Source organism: Engraulis encrasicolus, chromosome 5, assembly GCF_034702125.1.
Source record: "Engraulis encrasicolus isolate BLACKSEA-1 chromosome 5, IST_EnEncr_1.0, whole genome shotgun sequence".
NCBI classification, from domain to species: domain Eukaryota; kingdom Metazoa; phylum Chordata; class Actinopteri; order Clupeiformes; family Engraulidae; genus Engraulis; species Engraulis encrasicolus.
Window position 1 is genome coordinate 48,168,292 of NC_085861.1, and position 12,930 is coordinate 48,181,221.

General features: G+C 45.3%; 1 protein-coding gene across 1 annotated transcript in view; it reads left to right on the top strand.

Moving 5' to 3' along the window:
- me1 (malic enzyme 1, NADP(+)-dependent, cytosolic) overlaps nt 1-12,930 on the top strand; it is a 216,585-nt gene that overhangs the window by 131,406 nt on the left and 72,249 nt on the right. Inside the window, exon 4 of the mRNA XM_063199610.1 lies at nt 11,375-11,450. Within this exon, the coding sequence (XP_063055680.1) occupies nt 11,375-11,450 (76 nt within the window). The remainder of the gene's footprint in view (nt 1-11,374; nt 11,451-12,930) is intronic.

Genomic DNA, 12,930 nt, shown 5'->3' on the forward strand with positions numbered 1-12,930 from the left:
CGCGAGCCCCGTGAAGCTGCCACTCATTGTCGTTAAGAAGGATGGGCTATAAGTTAACCCCGAAGAACAGTAGCCTGTTCGGCCCTCCAAGAGAATGTCATTTCCCCTGATGTCCATGCGGTCAATAGGCTATAAAATCAGGAAAGGTTGCACGCGCATAGTTACAACTGTACAGTAAAAGTGACAACAATTAAGGACCTACGTGAAGGACATGACATGTCACACCGGACAAAATAGTAACAGGAAACCTCTCCGCCCCTACACTGTAAAAAATGCCTGTTGAAATTACGGCAAAAAATTGTCAAATTGCAACAGTCAGTGACCGTAAAATGTAAAGCAGTTTATCTCTGTACTAAATATGGCAAGCCACTATTTAGTCAAAAAGCGCTACATGACTTTATTTTTGACAGGTGTCATATGTAGAAAATACTGGACTGTTCTCTGTAAACGAAGATATTGGAAAATACCGTTAAGTGAGATGAAGTAGTCAAGAAACGGTACATAACTTTATTTTTCACTGGTGTCAATATATAGAAAATACTGAACTGTTCACTGAAAAGAAAATATTGGAAAATACCGTTAAGTGAAGATGAAGTAGTCAAGAAACGGTACATGACTTTATTTTTCACTGGTGTACACATATGTACACAGCAAATTTGCCAGAGTTCGATTGATCAGAGTTAGACTGGTGTTCAGACAAAATCTAAACATCAAGAGTTGCAGCAACACTACAGAGTGTTATTTGACTCCTCTGGATCCGAGTTGTTGAGCTAAGAGAGCTAGAGAGTTAATGTTTAACTCCCTTGAGAGTTATGAAAAACATGCCTCCCCAATTTTCAAATGTTTTGGCAACATGAGCAGCCATTTTTGTTGAGTCCCCTATAAGTGAACCAAACTCAATCCTCTGTTAGTGAACCAAATTGTGAACCAACAGACAAAGAACTCTGTTCTGTTTTTCTTCACATTGTGTGTATACTACAAAAAGTAGGTGCTCTTTCTGGTCGTGTTAGGCTCTTTTAGTCCAATAGATCTCTTGTGATTGCACTTGTTCCAGGTGTAACTTGTCAAACCACTGATAGGCTGGTTGTAACAGGCAGAGTTTGATGTCAACACGCTATTTGATTAGTAGCCATCAATGAGTATTAACTTAGAGTACAACCCTCTGCATGTGTTGTAGTTCATCCTGCAAAAAATTCTCCACCGCAATAATTTTTTCTCTTATTGGACTTTGAGGCTTTGCCATCAGAGTTTTCGATTGAGAGGCAAATTGACACGGTAAACCTCTTCAAAATTCAGAATATCTTTTTTTGCATTCCTCCTACCCAACAGAAAGCAATGGAGGTTATAATGAATTGAATATTAATTACTCCACAGAAAACATATTGCCTGTCTGCTTGGCTCCAGGTGCCTCCACGTTGTAGATTTGACAACAATGAAGCTGGCAACTGAATAAACTGTGCAACAGTTAAGGACTGCAAATGGCAACAGTTTGCACATTTTGCAGTAATTCACTGTAACGTATTATTTCTCCGGTAACAGCCTAATGTGTATATGTGTAAAATATACCTATAGGCTAGTATAATCTGAAAAAGTCTACCTGGGACAGTAATCCCTTGAGCTCTTAGAAGTAGCCCAGTCTATTTGAAACTGTCATTCTACCCCATCCAAATCAATCTATCAATCAATTCCTGACCTCACCTGAGTGCTAAGGGCTGTCATGCAATGATTAACTTACTGCCTGCACCTGCCAAATGCTTCATCACTCGGGTCACATGGTTCACTTGAACATGTATTTAAACAGGGACTGTTGCATTGTACTGCTCACTGGTTGCTAGCTAGCTAGCTGGCTGGCTGGCTGTAAGGCCGGCTGGCCGGCTGGCCGACTGCTGGCCTGCTGGCCTGCCCTCACCTGGCCGGCCCGGCTAACAGGTCACGTTGTAAGGGTGGCTGAATGGTGGCTTGCTAACTAGCTTGTTTGTTAGCTTGCTTGCCCCGCTAGCTTTGGCCTTCATTTTCCTTAAGGTTATTTTCAGGCCTTTTTAAAATAAAGAATGGATTTGCATACCCTTCATTGATGATACTAGACTGGTCCACCTGCCTGCACTAGACAATCTGGCAATTGGGCATTTATTTAGGTATCTAATTAAGTTGATGTTTATTGGACTCCAATGAGTAGAATCAGTCTAATCAGTTGTCTGTGATTGCAACTCTATAATTGGACTCACCTGAGTATAATCAGTCCAATCAGTTGTCTGATTGTAACTCTATAATTGAACTCACCTGAATATAATCTGTCCAATCTGTTTTGGCAACCACTGCTGCCATAATTTTACCGTAAAATGTAAAAAAAATAATAATACCGTTATTTATTTAACGGTAGGCTTTGGCAACCACTGCTGCCATAATTTTACCGTAAAATGTAAAAAAAAAAATACCGTTATTTATTTAACGGTAGGCTTTGGCAACCACTGCTGCCATAATCTTACCGTAAAATGTAAAAAGGAAATATACCGTTATTTGTTTAAAGGTAGACTTTGGCAACCACTGCTGCCAGCAATTTTCCGTAAAAACAACAGTTCTTTTTTTACTGTGTACCTTATCCACGCAGCGTGCGTCTTCTTAGTTATCCATATTATGCTCCTTGCTAGCCCATGCTGGAAATGTAATCCTTGGCGAACAATGCAGTGACAAACTTCGTCATTTTATGTTCAACATTCAAGACAGCCTCGAAGGCATGCTAAAACATGGCCTACACTAGGCCTACAACAAAAGACCATGCGTTCACTGACAACTGTTGATTTGGCGCTTATTAAGAAAGCAAGTTGACTCGGCATCCCTGCTCGGCTGACTCGGAGTGAGCGTCCATGTTGCCACTGGTAACTGGCGCGTGCATACAGCCAATAATAATCACTTACAATAATAATCACTCGCACGAGTAGCCTACCTACATTTTCATTTATGCATATTCAATTACTTATTTTTTAATCACAAAACTGCCGTTTGCATGAACTGAAACGTTTCCTCTGGTTGCTTACAATTTTCACAATGTCTGTTTGCTTCAAGCCCGAGTCCGACCCGAGTCCGACAGATATTCTATTTTTTTTGTCCGAGTCCGGCCCGGCCCGTCGGGTTCCGACCAGGCCCGTCGGGCTTCGGTCGGGTTGCCATGCTCTAACACACACACACACACACACACACACACACACACACACACACACACACACACACACACACACACACACACACACACACACACACACACACACACACACACACACACACACACACTTCATACTTCACACTTCTCCCCCTAACGTAGCTCTGGTCCAGGTCTGTTCTCATGACTCTAGCTCTTTGGTTTTGATTGTTTTGGACTCTATGGACTACTCACTCTGGCTCTGGCAGCCTTTTGAGAGGGGAGGGGAGATGACTGATGTGCCAGTGTTGGGAGCCTTTTGAGAGGGGAGGGGAGATGACTGATGTGCCAGTGTTGGGAGCCTGTGGCCTCTGCTTGCATACTTCCTTCGACCTGTTCCAATCCTCACCCTTCCCTCCCGCTTATGCTCTTCCAATGCCAGGGGTCAGCTGCTCTTCCGTGACAGCAAAGGAAAATGAAAAGAGTAAGACGTGTCTGTGTGTGTGTGTGTGTGTGTGTGTGTGTGTGTGTGTGTGTGTGTGTGTGTGTGTGTGTGTGTGTGTGTGTGTGTGTGTGTGTGTACTGTATGTGTGTGTGTGTGTGTACTGTATGTGTGTGTGTGTGTGACTATGATTATGTGTGTCTGTGTACGTGCGTATATGTGTATGTGTTTGTAGTTACGTACAAAATGACAATGAGTGTCGTTGCGACAGAAATTAACCGACAGAAGGACTGAGATGGAAATGTTGAACATGATTGAGACCATCAGGGCCTAGAAAAAATAATGTTTTGGTTCCGGTTGCCGACCGACCCTATCATTTTTTGTGCGACCCCAATTTTTTTTTTTGAGTTTTTGGAATCCTTAAAAAAAATATCGATGTTGTGTGAATGGTTGTTCATATAGACAAGACACAACACGTTTCTTCATTCCCATAACTCGCCATCTCTCACTTTCTACCTGCCTGCAAGTTACTGAATTTGCATCGCATGACTATCCACATAGGAGCAACACACACGCGCGCGCCACACATGCCGCCCAGCTTGATATTAGAAAACCCAAACCGTCACTGCAGAGTTGCGCACCTACTCGGTCACGTTGTAGGCTAATTATTATGCTACAACATGCTAATTGGTAGTCGTTGTAGGTCGTTCGTTTTAAACAACTTGCCTCACAGCGTTCTTGCAGACTACGATGTAGGCCAGTTTGGGAACCTGGCGAAAATGCCTGTCAAATGATAAGTCAATCGCCTTACCTCACCCGACACTGACACAGCCTGACCACCCGCCTCGAAATGCAACACACAGACAACATTATGAGTATCCACGATTTTGGAATGTATTGATATTGTCTCGTCGTGTTAGAAAAGGGCTTCCATTCAGTCGCGCTGCATGTTCAACGAGATGCATAACTCATAGCAATACTAAAGTAACACTGTATCAATACCTTGTAAAATAAGTTCATATGAGAGAAGGAGAATGTTTTGCCCAAGTTTTCCTTCATTCTTTCATTTACCACAATAAGGCCTTGTAAGAAGTCCGTTGGCCTGCGCCCGTTATTTTCTCTCTCTCTCTCTCTGCTTGTCCCTCCACCATCGCGCAGCAGCAGGGCGCCTGTCTCACTCTCCGCACCTCCTCCAGATAATGTAATAGAAATGAGCGATGATGTCGCCACAAATACGGCTGTTCGATGAAGACCTAGGACTACTACAGTTTCCTACAATAATGATTTAATGGCAATGACGATGTTGTCCCTCGATCACCCTTCATTAAAACTTTCATATCGCCTCAGCGGCTACATCCTCTCGTAAAACAAAAAAGTGTAGAATGTTTGCAAGCCACAACCTTCATCCCAAGGAAAATATGGTCTAGCCTACAACGGATGATGGAGTAAGTAAACGGGACATAGGCCTACAGGAGCTAACATTAAAAAAAAAAAAATTGAAAAAAAAAAAAAATTCCGACCGACCCATGACCAAACCTGACAACCAACCAGAACCAAACTTTTTTTTTTTCTTAGGCCCAGACGTCAAACAGCAGTAAATTCACCTTAACATCATAAGTGTCATTTCTCAGAAATGGATAAGAAATCAAAGCCCTAGTTTATCCTGATCATTGCTGATGTGGCCATGACCTAACACTCTGATCGATTCATCATGATTTTGTTTAACAAACAGACGTGTGAGGAGTCCGATTGTCTCATGGTTTGGACTCCCAACACCCCAAGGGTGTTATGAAGACACGTTCAATTGTCAATTTAATTCATTTCACGCTATTCACAAATAGAGAAACATCACTAACTCCTACCAGCAATTGAGATGGAATACTGTGACGTAGTGGAGAAAAAATTGGAGTCTCCAACAACTAAAAAGGAGACACTCAGACGCCCGCAATAAATGAAGTTTACTTGCAAAACGGTGTATCTCTATTTTGTAACATGGTGGGAAATTGACATTATTGTATTGGGCATTCCATTGCATTGCATTGCAGAATGCATTTTATATTGATCAAGTATGTTGTCAAGAAGATGGGAAACAAGCTTTCCATTAAGCCATTTGTAGGCCTATTTTAAATAGTTTTGTAGACATTGTCTGTAGTTGGATAAGCAAGTATCAGCTCATTCTCTTATCATACCTGTAGCAGCCCTTCTCCAAAAGTATTGTTGAGCACTAGACATACCCGCATAATGAGCCCTTTAAATTGTCGAACCCTGACCCTGACCTCTCACCTCTCACCCTCAAACCACACCACCTTTGCCATGATGCTTTAGTAGAGTGATTGACAGTTTCAGGGCACACCCCTGGCCTCACAGACACACATACGCACACACAATCTCTCACACACACACACACACACACACACACACACACACACACACACACACACACACACACACACACACAGATACACACGCACACACACACACACACACACACACACACACACACACACACACACACAGCTTGTTTTTGGTAATTAACGAAAGTTTTGTGGGGACCTTCCATTGTCTCCCATTCATATCTAAATAAATAATACATACCTAACTGTGCCCAGACCCCTAACCCCTAACCTGCCAGTAAATGTTTTTTGTACTTCTAGTTTTACCAATTGCAACAAAAGAACAACCAAGATAAACACAGTTGAGCTGTTGAATTTGGTGTCCAAAAAAGACCCTGTGTCAGGGTCATAGGTACAGGCACACACACACACACACACACACACACACACACACACACACACACACACACACACACACACACACACACACACACACACACACACACACACACACACACACACTTTCCATGGCGTTCTCTAACCATACGCAAACTGTACACTAATCCTTCATTCTCTTCACAGCTGTGCAAATGTCACAGGGACACTGAGCAAACTCGCCATATATATTGCAGGTTGAAGGACAAGTGTGTGTGTGTGTGTGTGTGTGTGTGTGTGTGTGTGTGTGTGTGTGTGTGTGTGTGTGTGTGTGTGTGTGTGTGTGTGTGTGTGTGTGTGTGTGTGTGTGTGTGTGTGTGTGTGTGTGTGTGCGTGCGTGCGTGCGTGCGTGCGTGCGTGCGTGCGTGCGTGCGTGTATTGGCTATGAGTGACCAAAGGGGATACTCTTCAACTGCCTGTGTGCGTGCGTGTGTGTGTGTGTGTGTGTGTGTGGGTGGGTGGATGGGTGGGAGGGTTTGTGCTTGCGTGTGTGTGTGTGTGTAATGTGGAATAAGATAAATCATGTATTTCTGAGATTGTCAGAATATGTGTAAAGTTAAAAAACAAGTGTATGGTCAGCATGCCTGTATGGTGAGTGCGTGCGTGAGTGCGTGCATGCGTATGTGTGTACATGTGTGCGTACGTTTATATGTGTGTGGAGGGGTGCTTCTGTGAGTGCGTGTCTCTATTTATTTCCCCAATACTCTTTCTTGCTCTCTCTCTCCCTCTGCCTCTCTGGGTCTGCTGTTTATGCTTTGCCCGATATGCTTACCGGTGTCCATGTTATTCCACTCCAGCCGTGACCACAGGCCACTGTGCTCTTAGTGCCCCCATACCAGGCCGACCACAGGGCAGCAGGCTCCACAGTTCTGCTACATCTCCACTCTAATGGAATGGAAACTCAGTCTGCACCCCCTCTTTGCTTCCCGTGAGGTGCTCGTGTCGCGTGCCCCTCTCCCCTGAGTTCCTGATTCGCACCCTTCCTCCCCTGCCGAGAGGATGTTACTCTTGACCCATTCTCACCCATCGTCTGTGCAGTGATATCAGGACACCTCAAAGGCCATTATCCCACTTATCACTGAGTTTTGTGAGATCAAAGATTAACCACTGCGCTTCATTCGTTGTTATTTAATGTTGCGACATTTTGGCTTGCCTCGCTGGTGATCTTGCTGCAGGAGATCGGATTTGTAGGTTGCTCTCAGGTGGTGGACATTATCTCCCTTGTCTCCCGTTTGAAACTATCTTCCGTGTATGAATAGCTGTTTTAAAATAATATTGGGCCTAGACTGTCTTTAAGTAGGCTAAGGGACAGGGGCTGCCGAGGTGTGCCAACTGCACCAGAATCTAGCGACCAACTTAGATGCGTTTCTTTCGTAAGCGTGTAACTTATACATGCATAGAATCTTCGTTTGGAATGCTGAGGGTATACCATACGCATGATTGCTGCAAGGTTTTCACTTAAACACTGTCAGCATTCCAAACAAAGATACTACAGTAATATATGCACATCTAAGTTACATGCAAGTGAGAGTTAAGTGAAGTTAGATGCATGACTGCATAGGTGTCCTGTTCTCAGGGAATAATGGACTACCGGATCATAACCTGGTTTACTACTGAGCCAGCTTCTTGGAATCACAATGTACACATCACAACAGATGAAACATATTGCACACACTTACAGTACATACAGTACATTCACATATTAGTCGGATGACGCATCTAGATCACTCATCTGCAACAGACACATTACCTGGAGAGAGAGAGACAGAGACAAAGACAGAGAGAGATACAGAGACAGAGACAGAGACAGAGAGAGAAGACGTGTTGCTGTGCTGCTTTTATAGTCTGGTGTGTACAACAGCACCTGGTCCTGAGTTGCTGCGCTGCGTTGCATTGTGCTTTGTGTGCTTTCGTGGTGTGCTGTTTACAAATGCCTCCGGGGCAAGGAGATCAGGAGGGGGTGTGTGTGCATGGGCGTGTATGTGTGTGTATGTGTGTGTGTGTTTGTGCGTGTGCGTCTGTGTGTGTGCGTGTGCGTATGTGCGTGCGTGCGTGCGTGCGTGCGTGCGTGGGTGTGTGTGTGTGTATCCCTGTGCTGGGTCCTCCTGTCCAACCGCTTAGCCGCCTCCAGCCTCTGTCATATCGCCTTCACCCCGGCAACCCGGGACCTGGGCCTGACCCCTCCTAATTCCACAGGATGTCTTACGGAAAAGCTTTTCCCAATCTCCGTAAACAGAAACGCGATACTCTGCTTCCTCCTGGATGGACTTTCCTCCTATCGCAATCGAAGGGTTGCGTTGACTTGCAGCACACCTTTTCAATGGTCCGATGTGGGTTTTTTCCCCTCCTTTTTTGTGGAGATTTTTAATGGGGGCTTTCTGTGTTTAGGGGGAAAAAGGATTTGTTGTTCAGGGAGAATTTTCCACAGTTTTCTGGCTTAATGTAGTATATGACTCCTCTGTGAGATGGATGCTCTCTGATATCGCGTGTCCGTGTGTGTTTGAGTGTGTGTGCGTGTGCGTGTGCGTGTGTGTCAGTGTCTGTGTGTCAATGTCTGTGTGTGCGTATGGTCGTGCGTACATGTGCGTATGAGCTTGTGTGTGTGTGTGTGTGTGTGTGTGTGTGTGTGTGTGTGTGTGTGTGTGTGTGTGTGTGTGTGTGTGTGTGTGTGTGTGTGTGTGTGTGTGTGTGTGTGTGTGTGTGTGTGTGTGTGTGTGTGTGTGTGTGTGTGTGTGTGTGCATGCATGCGTATGTATGTGTGTGTGTGAGAAGTCCTTGCCTGTAAATATGTCTGCTAGCCCAGATGTTCTGTGAGATGCCTCACCACTGCTCAGCCTTTTTTCCCTTTTCACTTTTTTATTTATTTGCTTTTTATGGGATGTGTTTATATCTTCATTCTTCACATTTTCCCCTTGTACCTGCCGGACTTTACCAGCGGATGGGGTGCTTTGCTTTGACTCGTGGCTTTGTTTCCTGTGTGTGTGTGTGTATGTGTGTGTGTGTGTGTGTGTGTGTGTGTGTGTGTGTGTGTGTGTGTGTGTGTGTGTGTGTGTGTGTGTGTGTGTGTGTGTGTGTGTGTGTGTGTGTGTGTGTGTGTGTGTGAATTTGTGTCTTGTAAAACACAGTTAACCTGCTTGAGGTATTCTGACTGAGGGGGCCTTTGGGTTTTTTACGGGCGGCCTGTTAAATGGAGGCTCTTTTTACTGGGGCTCCCACACATGGAAACGATAGCATGGCAAGGCATCACCATCGCATCGCATCGCATGGCTCGCAGCATGGAGGAACAGATGCTATCGTCAGGTCAACCCTGGCTGCATCCTCTCCTCCGGACCCCCCATGTTAGCTCCAGTCTCTTCTCACCCTGCCTGCCTGCCCATAACTCCACCCCACCACCACAATGGACCAGCCTCCATAAACAACTCACAGCAACCACCACACACACACACACACACGCACACACACACGCACACGCACACGCACACACACACACACACACACACACACACACACACACACACACACACACACACACACACACACACACACACACACACACACACACACACACACACACACACACTCACACACACACCAGCTTATCCACACAAAATATCTAATCTTAGCACTTCCAGTCACCGCCAAGCCCCCAAAAGAACTATCCCGAGCAACCCCCACACACACACATGCATACACACAGACACACGAACACGCACAAAAAAAGACCCAGCCGAAACAACCCCAAGACTCCTCCAACTCTAATCCAAAAATACTCCAACCTTTGCACCTGCACACTACTGATCCCCAAAAAAGCCTAGTCCCTTTCACCTCAACTCTACCACTTAAATACAGTATGACCGCTCGAAACGCCCAACACCACCGTCCTCCTGGGAGCACTCTCACTCTCATCCACATCTGTGCTGGACATGTGGCCCACTCCATGTTGCGCAGTAGGCAGTTGTTTGTTTTCATTCCAATAAGGGCTTGGTGTGTGTGCATGTGTGCTTGTCAGTGTGTGTGTGTGTGTGTGTGTGTGTGTGAGACAGAGTGTGTGCATGTGTGCTTGTCAGTGTGTGTGTGTGTGTGTGTGTGTGTGTGTGTGTGTGTGTGTGTGTGTGTGTGTGTGTGTGTGTGTGTGTGTGTGTGTGTGTGTGTGTGTGTGTGTGTGTGTGTGTGTGTGTGTGTGTGCATGTGTACGTGCGTGCGTGCGTACTCATCTAGGTGTGTGTGTCATAGGCTACTGATGCAGGTCCAGACGTCATGCCGAGAGAGAATAAACAAGCAGACAGCTAGGGTGCGCTGCCCCTGACCTAAGCTTCCAACACGGGGCCTTGGGTGTGGAGTGTAGGCTAGTTGGCAGAGCTCAGCAGACACTTAGTGGAATGTCTGTCTGGGGCAGGGTCCCCAACCCTTTCCAACCTAGGAACCCACTTGAAATTTTCACAAATGTTTGGGGCCTACATCTGAGCCAGTAAACAATAAACAACAAATAATAAAATAACTCAAATAAATCAACAGCAACACACACAAAAATATATGATGAAAACCATTTCAGTGATTCCCTCTTGGAATACCTTCAGGGCCTATCTGTGTGGGAATGACTGGTTTTGGGGTGACTGGAATGAGGTGTACTTGTGTGTGCATGTGTGTTTGAGTGAGTGGGTGTGATTGTAGCCTATATACCGGTACTACCTTTTCTTTATAACTTAACCTACTCTTTACCTAACTCTACCATAATTTCCCTAGGACCAATAAATTATACTCTACTCTTCTCTACTCTATACTCTACTCTACTCTACTCTACTCTACTCTACTCTACTCTACTCTACTCTACTCTACTCTACTCTACTCTACTCTACTCTACTCTACTAACTCAATTTCTCTATATCGCCATGATAAGACTTCTTTATCCATCTCCATATCCCCCTTGTATGACATTTCTTTACTACTCTTCACTACTCCAATCCTCTATTAATCTGCTGGTTTGGAGGGGTGTGTGTGTCTAATTCTGCTTCTTCTTTTCTCCATTAGAGGACTGTTCATCACCATCCATGACCGAACTCACATCTCAACCCTGCTTCAGAGCTGGCCGGAGAAGGACATTCGGGTCAGTACAACCCACACTACACTGGCACTAGACTAGATGAGCACTATGTAGACAGATGTACACATGCACACGTGCGTTAAAACATGCGCATGCACGCACACACACAAATACACACACATACACATGCGCATGCACAGACACACACAAACACACTTAAACACGCACACACACACACACACATACACACACACACGCACACGCATAAGCGCGCGCACACACACACACACGCATACAAACACAAGTGCGTGCGCACACACACGCACACGCACACACACACGCACACACACACACACACACACACACACACACACACACACACACACACACACACACACACACACACACACACACACACACACACACGCACACACACAATCTCATGGACATGTGCATAAACACGCACACACTCATGGACACATGCAAACACAACGGACACATGCATACACATACAGTGTGTGTGTGTGTGTGTGTGTCTGTGTGTGTGTGTGTGTGTGTATATGCGTGCGTGTGTGTGTGTGCGTGGCGTGCGCTTGTGTGTGCACGTGTGTTTATGACATGCAAGCTCACGCATGGTAATAAGTGGAATAAAACAATTATGTAGTTTGGAAAAATTGGATCTTGTGGACTAAAACTTTAAGACCTCTCAAATCTAATGACACAATTTTCCTCTACCCTTCATCCCTGGTGGTATTTACGTCAATATTCAACAGCATTGCAGCACACCAGCTGACTCTAAACACACAAAATCACACCCAGGTTATGACTGGCAAAACACCCTGGTTTTTAAAAACTAAGAGTGGAGTTGAAGGTGTAAACGACATCATAAACTGCTAGCTCCAGGGCTGTACTGGTAATCTGGCATATAGGGGACATTTTCCCCTTAAAGACCAGCCCAGACTTTAAATAGGGTAGCACATTAGTCTATCCTTAACCCCTTATAAATTAGCTGTTATCAGAATGGCAATGACCAAGTCGTAATATATTACTAAAGGCCCTGTGCACTGTCATAGTGGTGTAGTACTATGGGAGTTAGGTTTTTTCAGTGACTATTACAACGTCCCAGTGGTGGGACGGTGTTTGATAAGGGGGTTACGACAGACAGTGGACAGTGATTGGCTTGTCTAATGAGAAATAAGCTTGGCCTGTTTTGCCTCTTTTCCACTGCCGGTTTTCTGGTAGGCCTACAGCTCGACACAGCGCGACTCGGCCGCCACTTTTTGGTCTTCGATTGCGTGCCCAATCAAAAAACAAAAAGTGGCGGCCGAGTCGCTCTGTGCCGAGCTGTAGGCCTACCAGAAAACCGGCAGTGGAAAAGAGGCATTTTTTGCCTCCAGTCCAGCCCCTCCCCACTGGTTAGGCACCAGGAGAGTGATTAGTTTGGTTTGCGTAAGCACTGCTGCCTGCTAAAGAGCAAACATAAGGGGGTGGACAGGAGGCAATAAAAACACCACGGGGCCTACCTTCATTTATATCACTGTGA